This window comes from Acomys russatus, chromosome 18 (assembly GCF_903995435.1).
Source record: "Acomys russatus chromosome 18, mAcoRus1.1, whole genome shotgun sequence".
Classification (NCBI taxonomy): Eukaryota; Metazoa; Chordata; class Mammalia; order Rodentia; family Muridae; genus Acomys; species Acomys russatus.
The window spans coordinates 44,330,602-44,355,660 of record NC_067154.1 but is presented as its reverse complement, the minus strand read 5'-3'; the positions used below and the strand labels follow the sequence as shown (position 1 = coordinate 44,355,660).

At 41.8% G+C, this 25,059-nt stretch overlaps 1 protein-coding gene across 1 annotated transcript in view; it reads right to left on the bottom strand.

The window, feature by feature from the left end:
• Window positions 1-25,059, bottom strand: part of Scel (sciellin) — a 104,951-nt gene that overhangs the window by 35,994 nt on the left and 43,898 nt on the right. Inside the window, exons 9-16 of the mRNA XM_051160934.1 lie at window positions 23,271-23,351; window positions 20,811-20,876; window positions 19,073-19,132; window positions 15,163-15,207; window positions 13,429-13,488; window positions 13,079-13,138; window positions 3,409-3,465; window positions 958-1,017 (exon numbers count right to left, since the gene is read on the bottom strand). Of these exons, the coding sequence (XP_051016891.1) occupies window positions 958-1,017; window positions 3,409-3,465; window positions 13,079-13,138; window positions 13,429-13,488; window positions 15,163-15,207; window positions 19,073-19,132; window positions 20,811-20,876; window positions 23,271-23,351 (489 nt within the window). The remainder of the gene's footprint in view (window positions 1-957; window positions 1,018-3,408; window positions 3,466-13,078; window positions 13,139-13,428; window positions 13,489-15,162; window positions 15,208-19,072; window positions 19,133-20,810; window positions 20,877-23,270; window positions 23,352-25,059) is intronic.

The window sequence follows — 25,059 nt, the reverse complement described above, 5'->3', positions numbered from 1 at the left end:
CATTCGCAGAAGGAAAAATAATGACTTACTTCTTACTGGATCTGCATGCTCCCCTTTTAATAACCCGGAGGAGCTCTGCTCAAAGCGGGCAGCGGGCAGCGGGATGGTAGAGGTGGGCAGCAGCAGGAAGTCTTTACTCCTGCCAGGCTCTGGCCCTCCCTCCCGGGGCTGCCTGCAGAAACCACCATCCTTAGCGGAGGTGACTCAGGGGGTCTTAGCTAAGCTGGCTCGGCTGTCTCTGTCACTCCCAAAATGTGCTAAAGAAACCATGGGCAAGCTGCATTCTTTAGATAATTCTATTCTCTCACCAATCCTTAAAAAAGCAATCAATACCCCAGAGCAAGGAAAAATAATAACTCAGTATTAAACACTAAAATAAATACATCTATGGAAGGTAAGCATGAATGGCCACATCTCTTTATTGGCTAATTCCATACATTAAAATATGGTTATGAAGCTAAAATGTTGACTCATTTGCCTTCTGACTATTACGTAGAAATCAGAATTAGAGACATTAGTGAGATGGACATACCTGGTGGCATTTTCCTGTCCTCTGGGGCTGACCTTCACATTCTCAAGATCTTTACCTCTTATGAAAGGAATGTTTTGGTAAGTTTCGCGACATTTCCACAGAATTAGATTACATATAGAACTAGATACATATCGTCCATTCTATGTTTTTGTTGATTAACTCATTAAATTATTATTTAATTGTAGACAATTATTCTGATAACAAATGTATTTTGGTATAAAGTGGACCAAGTAATATAGTCAAGTAAGACACCAAGATTTTGTTGTGCAAGGCACAATCACAATACACTCTCCAAGTGAATGACAGGGCTGCAGAAGCCACAGAAGAGAGAGGACAGATTTGAGGCTGTGACTCCCTCCACACCCTTGAGGTCACCAGTTAAGCCAGAGAAGCATGAGGCTCAGAGGCATGCAAGCAGGTCTCACCTTCTGCTGCTTCTGTCAGTCATGACATTTGTTTTGATAACTGATCTGAGATCTTGGCTTCTTCGGGAGAAAAAAAAAGTCATCAAAAGTTATGCCAGCACCAAGGAGACAATGTTTTTCACCCAGGAAGTGAGACACATATGAACTCACAAAAACTGTGGCCAACTGCTCAGGGTCAAGCCAGATGGAGTTCCAGCACTGACCGGAGGAAATGGACAGTTATAGCCCATCTCTAAATAATAAGTTTTCTCCAATGGAATGTCCCTGGTATATAAACCACACTTAAGGAGAAGCCCCACGGCCAGCAGTAGATGGCCAACACAAAATGATCTCAATGTTGTTTTTTGTAGAATATTTTTGTTTTTCTTTTTGCCTAGTATTGATTGGGCTTTTAAAAAAAAAAATATTACCAGTCTTTTACTTGTATATTATAGTTTTCAATTTTGTGTTTTTATAAGTTTGTATGTGTTTCTTGTGCTTTTTCATTGTTGTTGTTTCTGGGGTTTTTTGTTTGTTTGTTTGTTTTGGTTTTTTTGCCTGTTTGTTTCAGAAAGAAAGGAAGAAAGGAAGGGAGGAAGGAAGGAAGGAAGAAAAATAAGTGTTGTGTTGGGAGGATGAAGAGGTGGGGGAATCTATGAAGAAATGGGGAGGGGAAACAGTGATCAGAACATTCTGTATGAATTTCAATTTGAAAACTTATGGCAGTTAGACTACATGTAATATTGGTAACATTTTCTGAAAGCCTTTGTGCCAGCTTGTTTTATGTTAACTTGACACGAGCTAAGGCCACCTGAGAGGAGGGAACCTTAATTAAGAAAATGCCTCCATATGACCAGGCTGCAGGCAAGTATGTAGGCCATTTTCTTAACTAGTGATTAATGGGGGAGGGACCAGCCCATTAGGGATGGTGCCATCCCTGGGCTGGTGGTCCCGGGTTCTACAAGAAAACAGGCTGAGCAGGTCACAGGGAGCAAGCCAGTAAGCCACACCCCTCCATGGCCTCTGCATCAGCTCCTGCCTCCAGGTTCCTGTCTTGTTTGAGTTCCTGTCCTGACTTCCTTGGGTAATGGACATTGCTGTGGAAGTGTAGGCTAAATAAATCCTTTCTTTGCTCCCCAAGTTGCTTTAGCCATGGTGTTTCATCTCATCAGTAGTAACTGTAACTCTATAAATGAGAACGTACCTGAATGTGGTGTGCCCTGTGTAACCGCGTATTTGGGTGCTTTGTGTTTGATCGTTACCTATGTTGCTCCCCCGAGCTCTGCTTGCTGTCTTTTATGAGCCCCACGTATTTACTGCCTGGGCGGGGCAGAAGGAAGAGCTGCAAGGAAGTCTCACGGGATTTGGAGAAGGAAATGGGTACTGGAAGAGGAAGAAGGAGCAGATTTGCCTTGGGAAGGGGAAGAGGGCCAGGAGGAGGAACCCTGAAGTTCCGCATGGAAAGAAGCGGCCCAGGTGAACAACATAAGCAGGTATTTGGGGATTACAGATGGGAAATAGCCCAGATAGAAATGAATAAAGCAGATGGCACGGGATGGAGGCTGCGAGATAATGGGAGGTGGTTTAGGGGGGTGATATCTGCCCAGCCCCAGGTAAAATAAAGCCATTCTAAATACAACAGGTGTCTATGTCTTTATTGATTATGATAGGGGTTTAGATAATACCGCTATAATAATTATAGGCTAATTTTATAATAAAGATTACTAGATATATTTTTTTTAAATTTACTACAACACAGATGTTTCTAGAAACAACTGACCAGAAAGACTTTGGCTTTAATTATACTTGGCTTATCTTTGTTTATGCGGTGTGTGTGTGTGTGTTCGTGTCGCGTGTGCTTGTAGGTATATGAGCACAATGTGTGCATGTATGCATGTGAATCCCAGAGGTCAACATCAAGTTTCTGACTTTGTTCCCCTCTTCATTACTTTTTGAAAGTCTCTCATTGAACCTGGAGGTTACAGATCCAGTTATATGGGCAGAGCTCAAGAAGCCAGCCTCTGCCTCCCCTCCCTAAGTGCTAGGGTTTCAGGTGGGTGCTGGGGATCTGAACTTACGCCCATGTGCTTGCACAGCGGATATTTCCCTGGGCCATCTGTCTCCCCATTCCTTTTTCTAGCTTCATATCTATCAGTGTCCAAGGTAGAACTTGATCTAAACCAGTTTACATCATGTCTCTCATTTTACAATTTGTCCATTATGTTTCTCAATTCATATTAAAAATTGACACGTGTTTTAATTATTTAATAAAATACAGAATGGAATATTTGGCAGTGGATTTGTATGGCCATGCTTTAGAAATGGTACGGGCTGTATTCCTTTGGCCCACTATCTCTGATAAATCTAAATAGTGCATCTGTGGCAGCAAATAAGGATAAAACTCCCAGTCTTGATGAGGTGTAAGAGGCAAACCACAAGAAAGAACCCCATCGATGGTGGGGTTTTACTTACTCTCTCTGGTTGTCACCCCTTTGGTTGACTTTCTTAAGACTTCCAATGGTTTGACTTCTTTGTGGCATTGGAGTTAAGAAAAGAAAAGTGTGTGAGAATGAAAGTCAGAGGCACGCTCAGAATCTCTTATGATGGCTGCACAGTTCTCACAGCAGGAGTGAGATGCAATCAGAGCAATCCTTAGAAATAACAAATTCAAGTGGTGTAAAATGTTCAAGAGACACCTTGATACCAAGATACCAATCACTGCTCAGTTACAACTGAATCAATTTAAAAGCAAATGCTCCCACCAGGCCTCAGCCTTTTCTTTTTTGGAGGGTAGGAGGAGCAGATTTGGGGGAGGATCTGGTTAATATGGCCATGAGGAATTTGTCCTATTTAAGCATAAAAACTCACTCATGCTAGTGAGAAATCAATTGATAACTCAATACTTTAAATGGAAATATTTTGAGGACTTGGAGAAGTTATTTCCCATAAGTTTCTGAAGTGTCCTTAAAAGGTCTAGTGTCAGGCTGGAGAGATGGCTCAGAGGTTAAGATCACTGACTGCTCTTCAGGAGGTCCCAAGTTCAATTCCCAGCAACCACATGGTGGCTCACAACCATATATAATGTGATCTGATGCCCTCTTCTGTCAGGCAGGCAGAGCACTGTATACATAATAAAAAACAAATCTTTTTTTAAAAAGGTCTAACGCTACCATGAAAAGGAAAAATAAAGACACTCCAACTGCAGCGCTTTATGCAAACTAACCACATAGAATGGATGTACCAAAAGCCAAGAGTTGCTAGAGCCTGATGGTTGGCCATACCTGTAATCCAAACACCTGAAATGCTGAGGCAGGAGGATTATGTGTTTGAGACTAACCGGGCAATAAGACAAGATTCTCTCTTATTAAAACAAAAAATTGAAAGCTAATCCCCTAATACTACACAACCAACCAAGTTCCGCATATTGACATTTTCATCTCTGATTGGTTTCCCGTGGTAAAATTACTGGCGCATTAAGTTCTTCAACTATATAACATGGAAGACGGGAATAATGACAAGAAACGAGGGTGTTCTCCCTCTTGTACCTGTCAGGTCACTTATTCCGGTATCAGTTCAGGGGTCAGTAAGCTACCACACATTGTGAATCATTGTCCTTCCTCCTTCACAGTCCATACCACGTGTGCCCAGCCTCACCTTGCTTTTCCTCTTTCCTCTTTTCTACCACTCTTTTGGAGCTCTCTAAGCTTCTTGTTTTAAAATTTCTTAAAATCTCTCTCTCTTTTTTTTTTTTTTTTTTTTTTCTCCTCTAACACACAGATTGACGCTGCAGAGCTGCTGACTGCTCTCTGCCTGCACTCCCCCATTTGGAGGAAGTCACCTGTAAGGAGGCAGTATGCCTGTGTGGCTCTCACTAAGAATAGTTCCCATCACGCAGGCTTCACTGTGTGTTCTGGGTCAGAGAGCTGGGGATGTATCTGACAGGACTGACTTGGGAAACCAGGGTACCATTCTGGGCACACACTGGCCAGACAGACTTTTTTTTTTTAATAAATGTGATGTCAGAAGTAATTGTCATCTTAGAAAGGCAAGTTTAAAAGATCTAACCACTTACAAAGTAAATGTCCAGCTGGGGAAGAAATGGCAGAACTCTGATAAGTCCTTTACTTTTGTCATTCTTCACTTCTTGGAAATTTTATTTACTGAGACTGTCAGGAATTTGATTTCTTTCCATGTGAAAAATTATATCAGTAATGAAGAACCAATTTTCTAGTTTGTCATTATCAGTTTAAAATTGTAAATTCGTCTCTCAAAAGCTACTAGTTTAGTTATTAATCACTAATTTACCGACTACAAAACTTTTCAGTGTCTTTCAACATTAAGACACCTCCATAGGGGGGGGATCCAAGATGGCGGCGAGCAGTGTGGACCGCGTTTGGAGGCTCCAGTGAACAATTCAGGAAATTGCACAGATTTCTGAGCCAGGAACACCGAGGTCCAAACATCACGGCAGCAGGAGTGCTCCACGGTTCGGAGGGACCAGGGTGCGGAGGACCTGCGTGCCCCTGCACACGGGAGGAGCGTGGTTTTTCTCTGATCGGAGCGGCAGCGGCAGAGGCACCAGCAGCGGCGGCTGAGGTTTGCAGCTCATAGCCTTCCGGTGGAGGCGATTGGTGTGGTGGCTGGTGGGAATTACTGCGGGAGAGGGGACTCGGGGCAGGATTTGGGTTGCGTGGAGCCTTTGGACCCAGACTGGATTCGGCGGACAGTTCGGCCCCAGAGTCCCGGGTATTGGCCCGGCCCAGCAAACAATTCTGCCTGAGGCACTAACTCAGCGTGGCCATAGCTCCCCTGCTGTGGCGCAGGCTTAGTTGAGCACGCTGCTCCACACTAGGCAGCACCTCAGCTCAGCGGCAGCTCCCCTGCGGTGACACAGTCTGGGCGGAGCACTTGGTTTCACCACAGGCGCTAACTCAGAGCAGCTGCAGTTCTCCTGCTGTGGCGCAGGCTTGGTGACGTGCTCGGTTCCATCCTAGGCACCACCTCAGCTCAGCGGCAGCTCCCCTGCGGTGACACAGTCCGGGCGGAGCACTTGTTCCACCACTGGCGCTAACTCAGAGCAGCCGCAGTTGTCCTGCTGTGGCGCAGGCTTGGTGACGTGCTCGGTTCCATCCTAGGCACCACCTCAGCTCAGCGGCAGCTCCCCTGCGGTGACACAGTCTGGGCAGAGCACTTGTTCCACCACTGGCGCTAACTCAGAGCAGCCGCAGTTGTCCTGCTGTGGCGCAGGCTTGGTGACGTGCTCGGTTCCATCCTAGGCACCACCTCAGCTCAGCGGCAGCTCCCCTGCGGTGACACAGTCTGGGCAGAGCACTTGTTCCACCACTGGCGCTAACTCAGAGCAGCCGCAGTTCTCCTGCTGTGGCGCAGGCTTGGTGACGTGCTCGGTTCCATCCTAGGCACCACCTCAGCTCAGCGGCAGCTCCGCTGCGGTGACACAGTCCGGGCGGAGCACTTGTTCCACCACTGGCGCTAACTCAGAGCAGCCGCAGTTCTCCTGCTGTGGCACAGGCTGGACAGAGCTCTCGGTTTCACCAGCTCTAAGACTCTGGTTGGACACAGTGTGCAGTTTGAATCCAGAATTCCTGGCTGAGATTGGTGGTCAGTTCGGGCCCTGAGTCAATAACTGACCACAGCACGCACTTTGGGCCAAAAGGCCCTAGTGGAGCTTGGTGCGTAGTCCCAGCCCAAAAATTCTGGCTGGACCCTGTGTGCATTTTGGGCCCAAAATCCCTAGCTGAGCTTGGCAGACGGTTCAGGCCCTGAGAATCTAGCTGAGTTCTGCCCGTGGTTCTGTCGCAGTGCTCCTGGCTGGACTTGGCAGGGAACACAGAAGGCTGTGGATACCTTGGCCTGACCCAACGCTCATTCAGAGACCCAGAACAATTGCAGGATCCACAGCAGAGGGGGACTGAGGATCACTGGCTGTGAGAGACCAGAACAACAGGGCTAACCTCCTAACATCCACACCAGTGAAGCTTTGAGCTCGCAGCCTAGGGAAATCGTAAGAAAACAAGTGAATCTATCGTCAGACACCCTCCATTCAACTCTGGAAGCTACCCAACAAAAACAAAGATGGCAAGATGTCTAAAGGACAACGAAAAAGCATACGCAAAAAACCCCAAAACAACATGGCGTCTCCAGTTTCCAGCTATCCAAAGAAAACCACCCAGAGAACTCAAATACAACGGAAATACAAGAAAATGACCTCAAATCCTTAGTAATGAGGATGATAATGGAGGAAACAAATAAAATTCGTAATCAAATGCAGGAAGACGCAGACAAACAGGTGAGAGACATAAAGAAGCACATAGAGTGGAACTGGAAAAATTGCAGGAAAATGCAAACAACCAGATGAAGAAATAACTAAAAACGGTTCAAGCTCTGAAGACCTATAAAGAGGCAATGGAAGAAACTCAGGAATATACAAAAAATCAGATGAAAGAAATCAAAAAATCAGTTCAAGATCTGAAAATGAAAATGGGATTCAATGATAAACACACAGACAGAAGAAAACGAGAACGTGAGGACCTCAGAGAAGAAGGCGAGCAACACAGAGGTGAGCTTTTCTAACAGAATCCAAGAGATGGAAGAACGAATCTCAGGGCTAGAAGATACAATCACAGATATTGAATCAAACCATTAAAGAAAATGCCAAATCTGGAAAACTCCTGACACAAAACATCAAGAAATTAAGGACACCATGAAAAGAAGAAATCTGAGGATAATAGGCATTGAAGAAAGAGAAGGAGACATCAGACTCCAGGGCCCAGAAACTATTCTCAACAAAATCATAGAAGAAAATTTCCCCAATCTAAAGAAAGAGATGCCTATAAACATACAAGAGGCCTACAGAACACCAAATAGAATTGACCAGAAAAGAAAAACTGCCCGCCACATAATAATCAAAACACAAAACATGCAGAACAAAGAAAAAATATTAAAAGCTGCAAGGGGAAAGGACCAAATAACATTTAATGGTAAACCTATCAGAATTACACCTGACTTCTCAGCAGAGACCATAAAAGCCAGAAGGGCCTGGACAGAGATCCTGCAAACCCTAAGAGAACACAGATGCCAGGCCAGACTACTTTACCCAGCAAAATTATCAATAACCATTGATGGAGAAACAAAATATTCCATGACAAAAACAAATTCAAACAGTACCTATCCACAAACCCAGCTTTACAGAAGGTACTAGAAGGAAAACTCCATCCCAAAGGGTCAAGCTACAACCAAAACTACCCAGGAAATAGATAACTATCCCATGGCAAAACACAACTACACAAACGCTCGACTGGAAACAACATCAAAATTAAGACTCTTAACAGTCACTGGTCATTAATATCTCTCAACATCAATGGCCTCAATTCTCCAATAAAAAGACACAGACTAACTGAATGGGTACATAAACAAGACCCAACATTCTTCTGCATCCAAGAAACACATCTCACCCATAATGAAAGGCATTACCTCAGGGTAAAAGGTTGGAAAAAATATTCCAAGCAAATGGTCACAAGAAGCAAGCAGGTGTAGCCATTTTAGTATCGAACAAATAGACTTTCAACCAAAATTAATCAAAAGGGATGAGGAAGGACACTTCATACTCATCAAAGGTAAAGTCAACCAAGATGACATCACAATTCTGAACATCTATGCTCCCAATGCAAGGGCACCCACATAGGTAAAAGATCTCCTAAAAAAGCTGAAACCACACATCGATCCCCACACAATAATAGTGGGAGACTTCAACACCCCACTCTCACTGAAGGATAAGTCATTGAAACAGAAACTAAGCCGAGAAATAACATCATTAACCAATGCCATGGGTCAAATGGATCTAACAGATATCTATAGAACCTTCACCCAAACAAGAAAGAATACACCTTCTTCTCTGCACCCCATGGAACCTTCTCCAAAATTGATCACATCGTAGGTCACAAAGCAAGCCTCAACAGATACAAGAGGATTGAAATAATACCTTGTATCCTATCAGATCACCATGCTCTTAGGCTGCAATTCAACAACAACAGAAATAACAAAAAGCCTACACGTACGTGGAAACTAAACAACTCTCTGCTAAATGACACCTGGGTCAGGGAAGAAATAAAGAAAGAAATCAAGGAGTTTCTGAAATTCAATGAAAATGAAGAAACAACATACCCAAATTTGTGGGATACATTGAAAGCAGTGCTAAGAGGAAAATTCATAGCACTAAGTGCCTTTAAAAAGAAATTGGAAACATCGCACATAAGCATCTTAACAACACAACTGGAAGCCCTAGAAAAAAAAGAAGCAGAAACACCCAAGAGGAGTAGACGCCTGGAAATAATCAAACTCAGGGCTGAAATTAACAAATTAGAAACTAAGAAAACAGTCCAAAGAATCAACAAACCCAAAAGCTGGTTCTTTGAGAAAATCAACAAGATAGACAGACCATTAGCCAAACTAACTAAAGGCAGAGAGACAGTATTGAAATCAACAAAATCAGAAATGAAAAGGGAGACATAACAACAGACACTGAAGAAATTCAAAGAAACATAAGATCCTACTTTGAAGGCATATACGCCACAAAATTTGAAAATCTAAGGGAAATGGAGGATTTTCTTGATCAATTTCACTTGACAAAGTTGAATGAAGAACAGATAAACAAGCTAAATAGTCACATTTCCCCTACAGAAATAGAAGCAAATCAATCGATGGTCTCCCAACCAAAAAAAGCCCAGGGCCAGATGGTTTCAGTGCAGAATTCTACCAGACCTTTAAGGGCGAGCTAATACCGATACTCTTCAAGCTACTCCAAAAGATAGAAATGGATGGAAAATTACCAAATTCATTCTATGAGGCCATAGTCTCATTGATACCTAAACCTCACAAAGACTCAACAAAGAAAGAGAATTTCAGACCAATTTCTCTTATGAACATAGATGCAAAAATACTAAATAAAATACTTGCAAACGAATACAGGAGCACATCAAAGATATCATTCGTCATGACCAAGTAGGCTTCATTCCAGGCATGCAGGGATGGTTTTAATATACGGAAATCCATCAATGTAATCCACCATATAAACAAACTGAAATAAAAAACCACATGATCATCTCCTTGGATGCAGAGAAGCATTTGATAAAATTCAACACCCATTCATGTTTAAGTTTTAGAGAGATCGGGGATACAAGGCACTTTCCTCAACATAATAAAGGCTATATACAGCAAGCCAATAGCCAAAATCAAAGTAAATGGTGAGATACTCAAGGAAATTCCTCTAAAATCGGGAACAAGGCAAGGCTGCCCACTCTCTCCATATCTCTTTCAATATAGTACTCGAAGTTCTAGCCAGAGCAATAAGACAACAAAAGGAGATCAAGGGTATCCAAATGGGAAAGGAGGAAGTCAAATTATCCCTCTTTGCAGATGATATGATAGTGTACATAAGTGACCCTCAAAACTCCACCAGAGAACTCCTAAAGCTGATAAACACCTTCAGCAAATTGGCTGGATACAAAATTAACTCAAAAAAGTCTGTAGCCTTCCTATACACAAATGACAAGCTTGCAGAGGAAGAAATTAGGAAAACCACACCCTTCACATTAGCCACAAGCAATATAAAATATCTAGGAGTTACCCTAACTAAGCAAGTGAAGGACTTGTATGAAAAAAAATGTCAAAACTCTGAAGAAAGAGATTGAAGATGACCTGAGAAGATGGCGTGATCTTCCTTGCTCATGGATCGGGAGAATTAACATAGTAAAAATGGCCATCCTACCAAAAGCAGTCTACAGATTCAATGCAATCCCTATCAAAATAACTACACAATTTTTTAAAGACATTGAAGTTCAATTCTGAACTTCATATGGAAAAACAAAAAACCCAGAATAGCTAAAACAATCTTGTACAATAAAAGATGCTCCGGAGGAATCTCCATACCTGATCTCAAACTGTACTATAAAGCAATAGTACTTAAAACAGCATGGTACTGGCACAGCAACAGGCTGGTTGATCAGTGGAATCGAATCGAAGACCCAGATATGAATCCACACACATATGGTCACTTGATTTTTGACAAAGAAGCCAAATCCATTCAATGGAAAAAGGATAGCATCTTCAACAAATGGTGCTGGTCTAACTGGAGGTCTATGTGTAAAAAAATGAAACTGGACCCATATTTGTCACCTTGCACAAAACTCAAATCCAAGTGGATTAAAGACCTCAACATAAAACCAGAGACACTAAGCCACTTAGAAGAAAAAGTGGGAAGAGCCTGGAACATATTGGCACAGGAGACAACTTCCTGAACAGAACACCAACGGCCCAGGCCTTAATGTCAACCATTAATAAATGGGACCTCATGAGGCTGAGAAGCTTCTGTAAGGCAGGAGACACTGTCAAGAGAACAAAGCGACAGCCTACAGACTGGGAAAAAATCTTCACCAACCCTACATCTGACAAAGGTCTAATATCCAAAATATATAAAGAACTCAAGAAATTAAACACCACCAAACCGAATAACCCAATTGAGAAATGGGGCTTGGAACTAAACAGAGAATTCTCAACAGAGGAATATCAAATGGCTGAGAAACACTTAAAGAAATGCTCAACCTCCTTAGTCATCAGGGAAATGCAAATCAAAACAACTCTGAGATTCCATCTTACACCCATCAGAATGGCTAAGATCAAAAATTCAAGCGACACCACATGCTGGCGAGGATGTGGGGAGAGAGGAACACTCCTTCATTGCTGGTGGGAATGCAAACTAGTACAGCCACTTTGGAAATCTATCTGGTGCTATCTCAGAAAAATGGGAATAGGGCTTCCTCAAGACCCAGCTATTCCACTCCTTGGAATATACCCAGAAGATGCTCCAGCACACAACAAGAAAATTTGCTCAACCATGTTCATAGCAGCCTTATTCATAATAGCCAGAACATGGAAACAGCCTAAGTGTCCCTCAGTAGAAGAGTGGATAAAGAAACTGTGGTACATATACACTATGGAATACTACTCAGCTATTAAAAACAAGGAATTCCCGAAATTTGCGGATAAATGGATTGAGCTAGAAATGATCATAATGAGTGAGTTAACCCAGAAGCAGAAAGAATCAAATGGTATATACTCACTTATATCTGCATACTAGCCCAAGGGGCATCTCCCACGAAAGCCTTCACTTACCAGGAAACTGGGACAGAGGGGAAGGCATCCTATTGGGACTCTAAATGAGAGACGCATGGGAGAACAGCAAAATAAAAGGATCCAGAGGGTCCTAGAAATCTACAAGTAGAACAATATGATAGGCAGATTTGGGCCCAGGGATCCCGCTCAAACTAAGGCTCCAACCAAGGACAATACAGGAGGTAAACTTTAAACCCCTTCCCAGATCTAGCCAATGGTCAGAATATTCTCCACAGTTGAGTGGAGAGTGTGATACAACTTTCTCACGTACTCTGGTGCCTCACATTTGACCATGTCCCCTGGAGGGGGAGACCTGGTGGCACTCAGAGGATGGACAGCAAGTAGCCAAGAAGAGACTTGATACCCTATGAGAATATATAGGGGGAGGTAATCCCCCTCAGGAACAGTCATAGGGGAGGGGAATAATGGGAAAATGGGGGGTGGGGGAGGAATGGGAGGATACAAGGGATGGGATAAACATTGAGATGTAACAAGAATAAATTAATTAAAAAAAAAAAAAAAGACACCTCCATAAAGATGAGCATGAAGTGTGAGCAGGATTCCATCCAAGAAAGGCCTTCTAAGGACTTAAGTGGCAAGCAGCTCTGTTCCCAGAACCAAAGCACCCTGTGGTCAGTGTACTTGCTTCCTAAGCGTCCTAGAGTAACCAGTTGGGCCTCTTCCATTTTTAAGTATGAAAATATGTATGGAGACCTAGGTAACACAGTTCTCCTTATGGAAAGAGGAAACAAGTCTCCAGAGATTAAACCACTTGACTAGGTCACTGAGCTCAAGATGGTAGCAGAGGCCGTACTGAGGAACCAGCCTTCCTTGACTCTTACCCAGAGCCTGTACCACCAGACCACCTGACCCTGGCAGAGAAAGAGGCTTCCTGCTGACAACAGAAGGCAGTCAGAGGACTCACTCAACGTGGCCTGACCTGACTGAATCTTACCCTTTGCCATCTCTGTCCATCTGGGCTTTCATACAGATGAGACTTTCAAGGCTCTGGGCTCTGGAAACAAAAAGAATTGCAATAAAAACTGTGAAGTTGTGTGGTGACTTGAAAGGTCAGATACAATAAACATTTTCTATGAATTGCTCATTTTCTCTCATTGAATGGAAGAGCAGGGATCATTCCGGGCAATTATGCCTGAACTAAATGTACAATGCTGAGAGAGCTAGCCCATCTGTTGGTGTGTTTGCCTGCCAGGGGCTGCAGCTCCCTTCCCATCACTGTTACCATCTGAGGGCGCAAGACAAGGAGTCTGGGATACAGGATGTCCAGAGACGACAGGCACTTACCTTTTGTCTATCTGCTGTGCCTTTAGGTTTGCTCGGAAGAGGCCATCAAGACCTTGATTGCTTTAAATATATGGATTAAAACAATCTCATCAGTAATAATGACAGATGCGTAACTGTAAAAACCATATACCAGTTTACATGTAAAATAGAAGCAGCCTAGGAATAATGAACTATAGATTCTGGAAATTGCTTTATTCCATAGAGGTGTCTTCCCCCTCCCAATCCCGCCACACACTCCAAATTTAAATTACAGTGAACCTTAGGGAAAATGCAACCAAAGAGATGAACTGGGAATGTGCAGGCCATGATAAGTCTGTGAAAAATGCTGCTTATGTTCATGAAAATTTTTGTTTTATTTTGTACTCTTTTTAAACAAATTTTATTTGTATGTGTGTTCTGTCTAACAGCATGTCTGTGAATCACGTGCGTGTCTTGGTTCCTGTAGAGGTCAGAAGTCGGCAAGAATCACAGATGCCTGTGAGCCACTATGTGGGTACTAGGAACCAAACCCAGGCCCTCTAAATGAGCAGCAAATGTCATTAGCCACTGAGCCATTTCCCCAGCCCGTTTTCTTTCTTTTTCTTTACATTTTTGAAGTTAAGATGAAATTACGCACCATTTTTCTTTTACTCTCTGCAACCTCTCCCATGTACACTCCTCCCTACCCCTCCCTCAGATTCATGGCCTTCTTCTCAGATTCATCTTTTTTCTTTAAGTACAGATAGATAGATGAATATATTTGAAAATATATAAAATGAAAATAATGACCCAGTACTTATAGAGAGTTATCCATGATGCAAGACCAGGGCATTTCAGTCCTGAAAACGCCCCATAACACTGCCTTCAAGTTCCCATTGGCTTCCTCAGTTGGTATTGAGATGCTGTTGACAGATGTTTTCTCATCCTGTCCTGGTCCCTTCACTGCTTATGCTTTAGGAGGTCAACCATATCCACCCATCCCCTACAACTCATGATCTTTACACCCTCATGGCTGTAAAGATGAGGAACCCGAAGGGCAGCAAGTCTAGGTGAGACTTGGCTGGCATGAGCCACAATGATGAGATTTTTTTTTTTTCTAGGATCCAAGGTCTCTAGTGTTTATCACATGAAAATTAGCATAAATCACAAGAAATTAAACTCTGAGTGAAGAACCTGAGCTTTCAAAATGTCATCAGTCACCCTGCAGAATACAGATCACAACTTTAACACAGTGTATGAAAATCGTATTTCATAGCCTTGGATCAATGAAACCAGTGGACCCTTCTTTATCTGTCCCTTCCCTTTGGTTAGCTGCTGACCCTTTTAATCTCCATCCTTCATTTCTCTCCTAGAAAATTTTGTTTTGCAATGACATAATTTGAAACAGGGAAATAATAATCACAAAGATAATTAGTGAGTCTTGAAGTGGTTAAACAAAATATTTAACAATGGCAAGAAACTATTTACATATAAATGTATTAAGATGCCAGAAACTGTGCTATATGTATAAATATACAACTACCTCGAATTTCATGGAACATGAACATCAAAAGTACTTAGATATTAGCAGTTCAGACTTTAATAACTGTGTATTTCTGCAAGCTTTTTATCCATGATTGGTAAGGTATTACTGACTAGTCAGATATGCTGATCTTCCTACTCAAAAACCAAACATGGTTTTTAATTCTGAAAAGATGATACAAGAAGTCGCAATATTCAACAACAAGATGAAAACCAGAGCTTTTAAAGCCTTACCTGTTCAAGCTTTTGTTCAGTCTGATGAGATTATCCAGTTCTTCCCTTTGGGAAGAGAAAACAAACCCGAATATTAGTTTTAAATCCATACCAGAGTCAAAGTACAGATTCTGAGAGCTCAGAAATAGAACAGTGTTAATTATCTGTGAAAGCCCATTTATCCTTCCAGGTGCTCCTGAAACACCACGCTGCCAGAGAAGCTTTCCTGGACCGTCAGCTGAAGTCTCCCTTTGTCTGGGCCTCTTGCAGCCTGTGGGGTTTTGCATCTGCCTTGTGGGACTCTGCTTACTGTGTGTCAGCAGCTAGTGCACTCTTGTTGCATGTTAATGGCCCTTACCATGGACATTCCTTAGCATCCAGAACTGTACCGTACAGTGCATCCTGTCAGTCTTTAACACTTTGCTTTTAGGTAGCTGATCATCAGCCGCAGCAACCCTTAGGTAGCTATGGCTATTTATAGCTTCTAGTCCCCGACAATGTAGCCGCACAGAAAGCAACTACTCAAAAGACGGTGGCTTATTTCTTTAACCCTACTACAAGGTCCTTCTAGGTCAACAAAATTAGCAAAGCCCGTTTCCATACTTGAGAACTGCCCTGTCTGGAAGCCTTCTTGCAAGTGACCTATTTAAACTGAGCTATCTTTAAGAATCTCTCTTAACCCAAGGGCTCAGGTGTCCCCCCAAGCAAGGAGCACTGTCTAGCGCTTCTTCCTGTGTGCTCCTCACAGTATGCCTCCTCCCCATATTTCCTTTCCTTCTTCCATCTACTCTCATGCCATTTTTCGTGTCTTCCTCACTTAAGCCTTTCCATTCACACATCTTGGTTCTCTCTTCCTGCTGCCACAGAGTCACACATGTCTCCGGCTTCCTTAACATTCTTCTCTCTTCTTGAGTCATCGTTAGGGTTGGCCAGGAGACCAGTATTTACACCTTTAAGCTTGTAAGCCAGTGGCATCTACACTGCCATCTAAGGCACCCCATGATTCATAGGTGACCTGAGTGAATTGCTTCAGCTCATGTTGCTACAGTTTCCCCATAGGTAGAATAATAATAGTAATCATGGTCATCTTTAAAAAGCATCAATAAGTTAATATACAGTCTGAGCACAGTGCCTAGGAAGTCATAAATTCTCACCTAATCTTAGCCATTATAATAAGTAGTACCTTGTCAATATTGTTCATGTAATACATGCCTGCTATGTTTACCTTTTCAATTCAATTTGTTCACAGCAAGACACTGTGTCAGTTTCAGAGAGATATAATGGGTAAGTCTGTCCTGCGTGGTGAAGATGCCAGGTAAACCACTATCACCACAAGAGCTGTCCAGGTCTGTCCTCTCAGGGACCTTCAACATGTTTGATTCATCACCAATAAGTAGATGTTTCATTGAAAACAATATTACACACTTAATGATAAAACTAAAACTTGAGAATAAATACTGAAATGTTTGAAAAATAGTTACTGGCCCTGACTGGAAAGGAAAAGGAATAATGTTTTACCTTAATGGGGGAAAAAAACCTGCCTAGTACCCAAACGTGGCGTTCTGTTATCATTTCTTGCTTGAAGTGCTACCTGAGAGACAGAGGCTGGCTGGAAATTCATTTCCATCCCAAGGGAAAGAGAAACAGTAGGAATCATACGTTTTAGTCCCAGACCTTTGTGGCTGGCATGAGCCACAATGATGAGATGTTTTTTTCCAGGATCCAAGGTCTCTGGTGTTTATCACATGAAAATTAGCATAAATCACAAGAAAGATGCTCTGTGGTAAATTAAACCTCATGGAGACAGCATTCTGAATGAAGAAACTGAGCTTTCAAAATGACTATAAATTGATTTAAAAAAAAAAAAAAAGCTTTAGATATTAAGTTTCACCATTGTCTTTGCCACAAATGAAATGCCCTTAATCAGATAGCAATGGCTTTCTAGTCCACAAAAGGCAGCTGGGATAATGAAGCGCTTTCTATTCCCTTTGGATAGCCCAGAGTACGTTTCTCTCTCTCTCTCTGATGACTGTACGTCTCTGTGAGATTTGTGCCTGTGGCTGGGGACCCAGGGCGGGAAAGCCAGGCCACTGCTGGTCCCACTGGGTGGAGTGACTCATGGTACAGTGTCCTTGCTCTTCAACATCACCTCTCTTTCCTTCAAGCATCCCAGACTCCAGCTGAAAACTTGCTCCACTGTTATTAAAAATGAAATACTAAACTGGCATGGCCAGGGCAGACCTGTGATCCTAGATACTCAGAAAGTTGAGGCAAACGGATCACAAGTTCAAGACTGACCTGGGTTACAGAGTGAGCTCAAGGCAAGCCTGGGAAATGTAAAAAGATGCTGGTTTGATATAAAATAATTTTTAAAATAAAAAGCTAATGAAATCTCAGTGACAGGTCACTTTCTCATCATGTATAATGCCTAGACTTAAGCCCTAATCCAGAAGAGCATACTTTGAAGTAAATTAATAATAGAAACACAGGAGCTTAGATGAAAGGAAAATGAAACTTTAGCATGAAGCCTGCACATACTTTCTCATCTCCATCTAATACAAAGCTTCTATCAACAGCACAGAAAATCCAGAGTCACTTCCCTCTCTGGTGAGGTTAACGGTGTTTGTGGAGAGAGGGTCACTCTGTAGTCCAAGGCTGGCCTTTGTGCTCAGTCTCCCAAGTGTTGGCACTGAAGGTGTGCATGAGCACATTCAGCCCTTCTGAGTTTTTTGTCTGTTTTGGTTTTGAGTGAGACATAATGTAGGCAAATTCTTATCATTGCTTAACTACATTAAACAAGGAAGAACGTCTCAGGTTATCCAGGATTGTGGCGCATGACTCTTTTGGACAAAGCTGCATGTTAGCTTGTAAATGATCTCTGGTGACTGAGACAAAATATGGTCCCTGAAAATGGTGATGAATGGGATGACAATGAGATTAAATGGAAGGTGGCACATTTATATAGACAGCACAGATCAAAAGCGAATGTGGTTAGACAGTGTGCAATACAAGTTGCTGGGTTCTAGTCACTGAGAGAAACAGGAGTGACACTCCTTGGAGCACACGAGGAAGATTTGTGAGTCGGATCTTGAAAGTTAGTAAGGTTTGGATACGTAGACATAGTGGCACTGAGACGAGTAAACACCCCGTGTGTCTGGAAATTGTAGAAAGTCGTCCACGCTGATATCAACCATGGGATAAACATGGGTGAAGTCAGAAATGATTTTGGAACTGAATTATTCTTGATCCAGGTTAGCAAACAGAGTCATACATAACTAAATGGACAGTGGGGGAGCCATGGCAGGTATATACAGAAATATATCTGCCATTCACATGCAGCAATTGGGCAGAAGGAAGAGAGGCCAGAGGAGAGTAAGTAACTGTGAATACGCATGCTAATTGGCACAAGACACTGTATGTACAGGAGACAGTGTAGACTTTTGGGTTATGAATCCCTATACTACACCAAAGGGAAAAGGGTAGAAGGACTGGGAATGGTTTTAGAAAGTTGAGCCTGCAGGGATGAAAGAACAGAAGCAGAAACCAGCACATCTGTGAGGACAGGTGAACGTGGTCCAAGGATATTTGAAGTGGAGGTACTAAGGGCATTTAGGGGAGCAACACAAACACAGGACTGGAGGTGGGACTGAGATTTGATGTCACTAGGATGAGTAGACTAGTGGAAGATGAAGATGGGCATCTGTGAATACCAGCACCGCCCGCTACGCATGGGTGCTTACAGAAGGATGCCGAGAGATTTTTTTTTTCTTCTTGATCATATACAGTAAACAGCATGGGGGATTGGCTCATATTTAGAAATTACAGAGGTACTGGCTAGCTTTTAGACAAAATTTTAAAAAAAAATTTTTTTAATTAAAACAATAAATAAAAACAGGCAAGAAAAACAAGCTTGGGAGCTCTGGGATCTCACCCCTTGTCAGTTTCCTGAAGTGAAGGAGCCACTCTGGTGATGTCATCAAGGTCCTCAGTCCTTCAAAGAACAGAAAGAGAATCAGGTCAGTGGAGATGGTGCTACTACAGTCAGGGATAACTTGCTAGAATTTCTGGTGAAGAGCAGGGTATTCCACACTCAGGAATGATGAGTTTAGTACAATCACGAGTTGATCCCAATGTCTTCACCCATGGTGCACACAGACACTAGCATCCTTCCTTGCCATGGGGTACCTTCAGCAGAATGGAGCATTGAGCCCTCACAGAAGATGCACTGACATCATGTGACACATGCAGAACAGTGTGGGAGGTGGCGAGCTTCGCAGGAGTTTGTAAGTACAGGGAAGCCAGATTCCCCCAAGTGTAGAGCACATGTGTGGCCTGTGCTTCAAACTGGGCCTCTTTGGACAGTCAAAGTGAAAACATAAAAGAAATTTGACTTTGGGAGATTTCTCAGTCACTTTTTCACTTTAAGCTGGCTTATGATACTGATGAAACTATACAACTATAAAATATCAATGTTGTATTTTTTTCAGTTTGTTAAAAAAAATTGTTTCTGGGTTGGAAAGATGGCTCACCCATTAAAGGCTAAACTAACAACTGAAAAAATTGAGATTATAATGTAATAGCTTAATTTCCCCCTCTTATCCCACCCTCTAAACCATCCCAGATACATTCATGGACTTTTTTTAAAATTAATTGTACATAAGTAAAAACTGCTCAGTCTGTAAAATGTTCCTTGTATGTACGACTTTAGGGCTGACAGCTTGGTGTTGGATAACCAGCTGGTGGGTTCTTCCTTTTCTCAGACTGTTTCTCCCATGCTCCATATTCCTTAGGTAGCTTTGACTATCCTAGAACCTCAAACGTGCAAAAATCCTCCTGTTCCTGCCTCCTCCTGGGATTGCAGGCGTGTGTCATCATGCCTTGCTCTTAAAAAAATTTTTTTCCAAAAGCCATTGTTTTTTCTAAATAAAAAAGAAGAAGAAATATAGAGAAAACATAGCTAGAATAAATGCTAAAATAGGTAGGGTGTTCACGGCAGGTGTGAATAAGGACCGTGGTGGGGAAAGCAGATACTCAGAAAATGCCTCCTCACCCGAACAAGTCCACGCGATGTGTGAACCTGTCCTGGTGCTGTAGGAGATGTGGAGTACGGATTCTGCAGCCAGAACCAACAGAAGCTTTTGTGTTACAAGTTCAACCAAGCAAAACTATTTCCCCTTGCTCATTTATACTCGCAGAGCAACAGTGCCCTGTATCTTGAAGCAAGTACAGAGAAGACAGAGATGAGCAAGCCTCCTTCCTTCAAGCGGTCTCACCGCACAGTGTCCTTATGTTCAGACAACTTTGGATTTGCAATGTAAATCTTATGACAAATGTAAAGAACAAAAACATGTATTGCCTAGCAAGGCATGGTGCCACACTTTAATATCAGCTCTCTAGTGGCAGAGGCAGATGGATCTCTGTAAAATTGAGGCTGGCCTGTGTACATAGCAAGTTCTAGGCCACCTAGGGCTATACGGTGAAACCCTGTCTCAAAAACAAACAAACAAACAAACAAACAAACAGTTTACTCAGTATAGCTAAAGTTGTCAAGAAAACATTTTTATCTAATTTATTAATTTACAATGCTTCAACAAAGCAGTTTTTTTTTTTTTTTTTTTTTTTTTTTTTTACCATTGGTACAATACATACATGTAGACAGAAATTTGTACCTTATATTTCTTTCTGCATGTCTACTGGCTTCTTCACAGGTACCTGCTGTAGTTGCATGTGTTTGCCTAGATTTTTAAAAATAATACATGTTAGATAAGAAACTCATATATATCAGAAGATACCAGTAAATATAAATATTATACTACTTGACAAAAAATTTACCCTAGTTCTTAGGATTGACTAAAATTCAGCCACTCCCCTTTTGAAAGTTTAAAAAGTACAAGGCGCTCATTTTACAATATTGATTTCTTTTCATATGTTTTAAACCACAAAGTCTATTTAGTTGTGTCTGATCAAAACATTGTTCATTTATATTTCCAGTCATCAAAACATTTTCCTCACCTCTAACAGTGATATAACACTTTAAATATTAATATATATTTTTTGAGACAGGAGTTCTCTGTGTAGCTATGCCTGTCCTGAACTTGCTTTGTAGACCCGGCTGGCCTCGAACTCACAAAGATCCGCCTGCCTCTGCCTCCTGAGTGCTGGGATTACACATGTGTGACACTATGCCTGGCTAAGAATGTTTTTTTGTTGTTCGCCAAAATAACATTTTTCTTAAGGACTTATCCCATGTGAATAACATCAAGAACTGTATTTGCTCAGGGAAGATCAGAAATAAGTCTATATTTCAAATACTTCTACCACACTGAGAAGGGCCAGATGAATCTGACAGCAGTACTTTGTACAATGCGCTGTCAGGATTGCTAAGACTTCTCTCTTTTCCTCAGATTTGGTTGACCTACTTATATGTTCTTGCTTATTCTCAAGAAGCTATATTCAACTATGTTCTGTTCTCCTGAGGACATGTGTTAATTACATAGAAAACACTTCCCTTTCATATGCCTTCATTAAAATCACCATGCTGTGATTAAAGTAATCAGGGTTTTTAAAACATGCAAGTTGTTCCAATTTTATTTTTCGGATCATTAGTGGAAGAAAGAAATGAAAATAGTAAAAATGGATTTGACCAATTCCTATGGAATTTAGCTTTTTCTGAATACAAACATGAGCCGCCCTCTAGTGTCAATGATTTTAGATTAGATTTTAGGTGGTACAAGGACAACTTATTTCAATTTCTTTAAAAAACAAAATCTATTCTAACTGTGACTTAATTGCTTTATACTATAGGACTAAGAGGACCAATCAGATAAGACAGGAAGCTTGAGACATTGTTCTTATGAGATAATTATAATCATTGCAGAAATGAAAAGTTATAAAACTAATCCATACCATTAATTAGTTCAGTGAAAACCTCTCCCCTGACTCATTAAAGCAATATCCTAAGGACATAATTTCAGACTCTGGAGGGACCTTACAGGTGGAACTTCAGCTCTGGAGTTTTACCCCCTAAGGATGAGCACACAGTGCCACTCAGTCCTGTTCCTTGCTCAGGACTTCTTGCAGGTAGGTCATCCTCTTAGTGGAAAAAAAAAAAATAGAAAAGATGTTTCTTTCAACATTGCCAAATACAAATAGCCAAAACTCTATGAATGTAGCATTTAGATAATTCCTGATTGTTTCATGATTCTTCTTGTTGTATGTAGTTTATTGCATATGTGTGTAATAATATAAATGTATATGTAAAAATAAATTAATTAAAATGCTTCTGTAAGTGTGACCTATGAATAATAGTTCTATAATTGTCTCTTGCATGGTGTCAAGAATGTTCCTCAAGAGGCAAAATAAAAAGAAGTGAAAGCAAGCGTCCAAGCAGCTCTCAGTCTCCACTGGTACACTGGGGTTTAACCTCACAGTCCTAATGAAAAGTTGGGATGCCCGTGGTGAAAAATGGCTCAAGATTATCAAACTATGTAGCAGGCACATAGGAAGATTGTCAAGACTCTGATTTGTTTCTAAATATTAATGACAGAGTGACGGAAGTTCAAAGTAGAAAAGCTAGTGTGTTTTTCCTGGCAAGGAGATAAGTTATTTGGAATATTCTTCAAAAATCATTATAGTTTTAAAATAAAAATTTAAAGTCCTTAGTTTAAAAAAAAATCAAGTAACAGCCTAAAGGTATTTCTAACATAATTGAGGACTTGAGTAGTAACACAAAACTGTAAGAATATCCTTTATCACAATATACAGCTCTCAATGGGAAACCTAACTACAAAAAGTAGGAATAAAATATACTTACATATAGTTTAATGTGGCTTATGTTTAATAGGCGTGAGATATATGCCCAATATATACATGCATTTATATCAAGTGCTAATATATAAAAAAACTTCATACAAACACTTCCAATTCTATTGGCCCATGGCTAGTTCAAAGGTTCAATTCCATAAGACAGGTAATAGCCACCACCATGCTAGAGCAAAAATGATCGAACATGCGTATTGATAGAGTCAGAAGTTCTGTGAGTTTTGCAATCATGCATGTACAGAGAAAGCAGAGCCATGTTTTCACAAAGGCTTTAGCCTGGCAAGACATTCTGAAGGGCAAGTTCTTACCTGTGATTCCGCCTCAGTTGTTTAGGAGACGCAATGGGAGAGCAGGGTTTTGGAGGTATTGGAGGGTGGCCAGCTGGGTCTCTTTGAAACAGAGAACAGCAGTTCATTACACTATGGAAACAGTGTGCATTTTAATATCTTTGAACCAACCATATCTATCACATACATGGAAATGTCTCCCAAACTCACGACCCCATGGATGGGGAAGCTGAAAGGTCTGCAGTCACAGAGCACAGACTCTAAAGCAGCCAACTATTTTATTTTATTTACTTTTGGGTTTTTGAGACAGGGTTTTTCTGTGTAGCCTTGGCTGTCCTGGGCTCGCTTTGTAGACCAGGTTGGCCTTGAACTCACAGTGATCCACCTGCCTCTGCCTCCTGAGTGCTGGGATTAAAGGCATGTACTAACATGCCTGGCTGCAAATTTTCTTCTGTTATAGATCTCAAAGAAAAGTTGCTTTGGAGATTTTAACAATTCTTTTTTTTTTTTAATTTTAACAATTCTTGACTTAAACATTATCAGCACATGACACCTCAGTACTGACAAAATATAAGATATACCATTAGCCAGCTCCCGGTGTGGCAACAAAGCAGGCCTCAAGAGTCCACATGATTGGGTGACAAGGGAACTGGAAACAGGCAAGTATATTTAACCGTGGATGAAGTCAGCTCTCACCAATGCCGTGTCACTCTGGCCCACCCCACCGACCCAGGCAGTGCCACTTCAGTGCTCTCAGGTGTCCTGGTGCTAAGCGCTGTACCTAGAGAGAATGCTTCACAGTCTGGGACCCGAGCCCTTGATGGCCTGCTGGGTAGACGTGCCCTAAGGCTACCTGCACCAGCAGCTCTGTGGCCACGGTTAACCTTATTCTCCTTCTCCACCTGTAGTAAGCTCTCCAACAGGATTGTTGGGCATTTTCAGGACTGAATGTGATCATAGTTTTAGTCAGGAAGCTTTGCTTGGTAGTTTTCTGTGTGGCATGCATTTTATGAAGAAAATGATGTTTTAGTTTCCAAAGGCTTTAAATATACAAATAAGACCTATTGTACCCAACCACCACCCCCCCCAAAAAAAAACCCCACACAGAAAGAAAGTAAAAATAAAGAAGAAAGAAAGGTCAAAGTAAAGACATAGAGTAATGGGTATAGGCACTCTCGTTTCCTCAGCATGGCCTTGGAAAGCCTCTGTGCCAGGCGAAATTAGAGCTGAGACTTGCCGGAAGTGATAAATACCCCGAGGGCAGCTGGAACATCAGCTTAGAGGTGACATTTGACACTTTGAAACTTTATGAGATAAGCAAAGAAATTATTGTAAAGAGAGACAAACTGGCAGCCAAGGGTTCCTGCCTCGAATCCCATGACATTTTAGAGTCGAAAATATGAGAAGTTATAGCAAAGGAGCCCAAGGAAGAGTGGCCGAGAGAGAAGAGGATAAAAGTGAGGAAGGAGGTGGGACTCTGGAAACCAGCTGAGCAAGCCCCACCCCCCAGGTCTGACGAGCAAAACATTGTAGGTAAGGACTGTAAAATTAGCATGACTTTGGCATAGTGGTTAGGTCATTATTGACAACACTGATAGGAGCAGTTCTGATAGAACACTGAGTTTATGGGGGGTAGGGGTTGTATGCACTATAGGAGCAGATTTAGGAGACAATAGGGAAGGAGGGAGAAGAATTGAAATAGATGTTTTACCGTAAAGCTCAAGGTACAAGAGCACGTGCGTGCGTGCGTGCGTGCGTGTGTGTGTACATGTGTGTGTGTGTGTGTTTGGTCTTTGATGGAAACACAGCC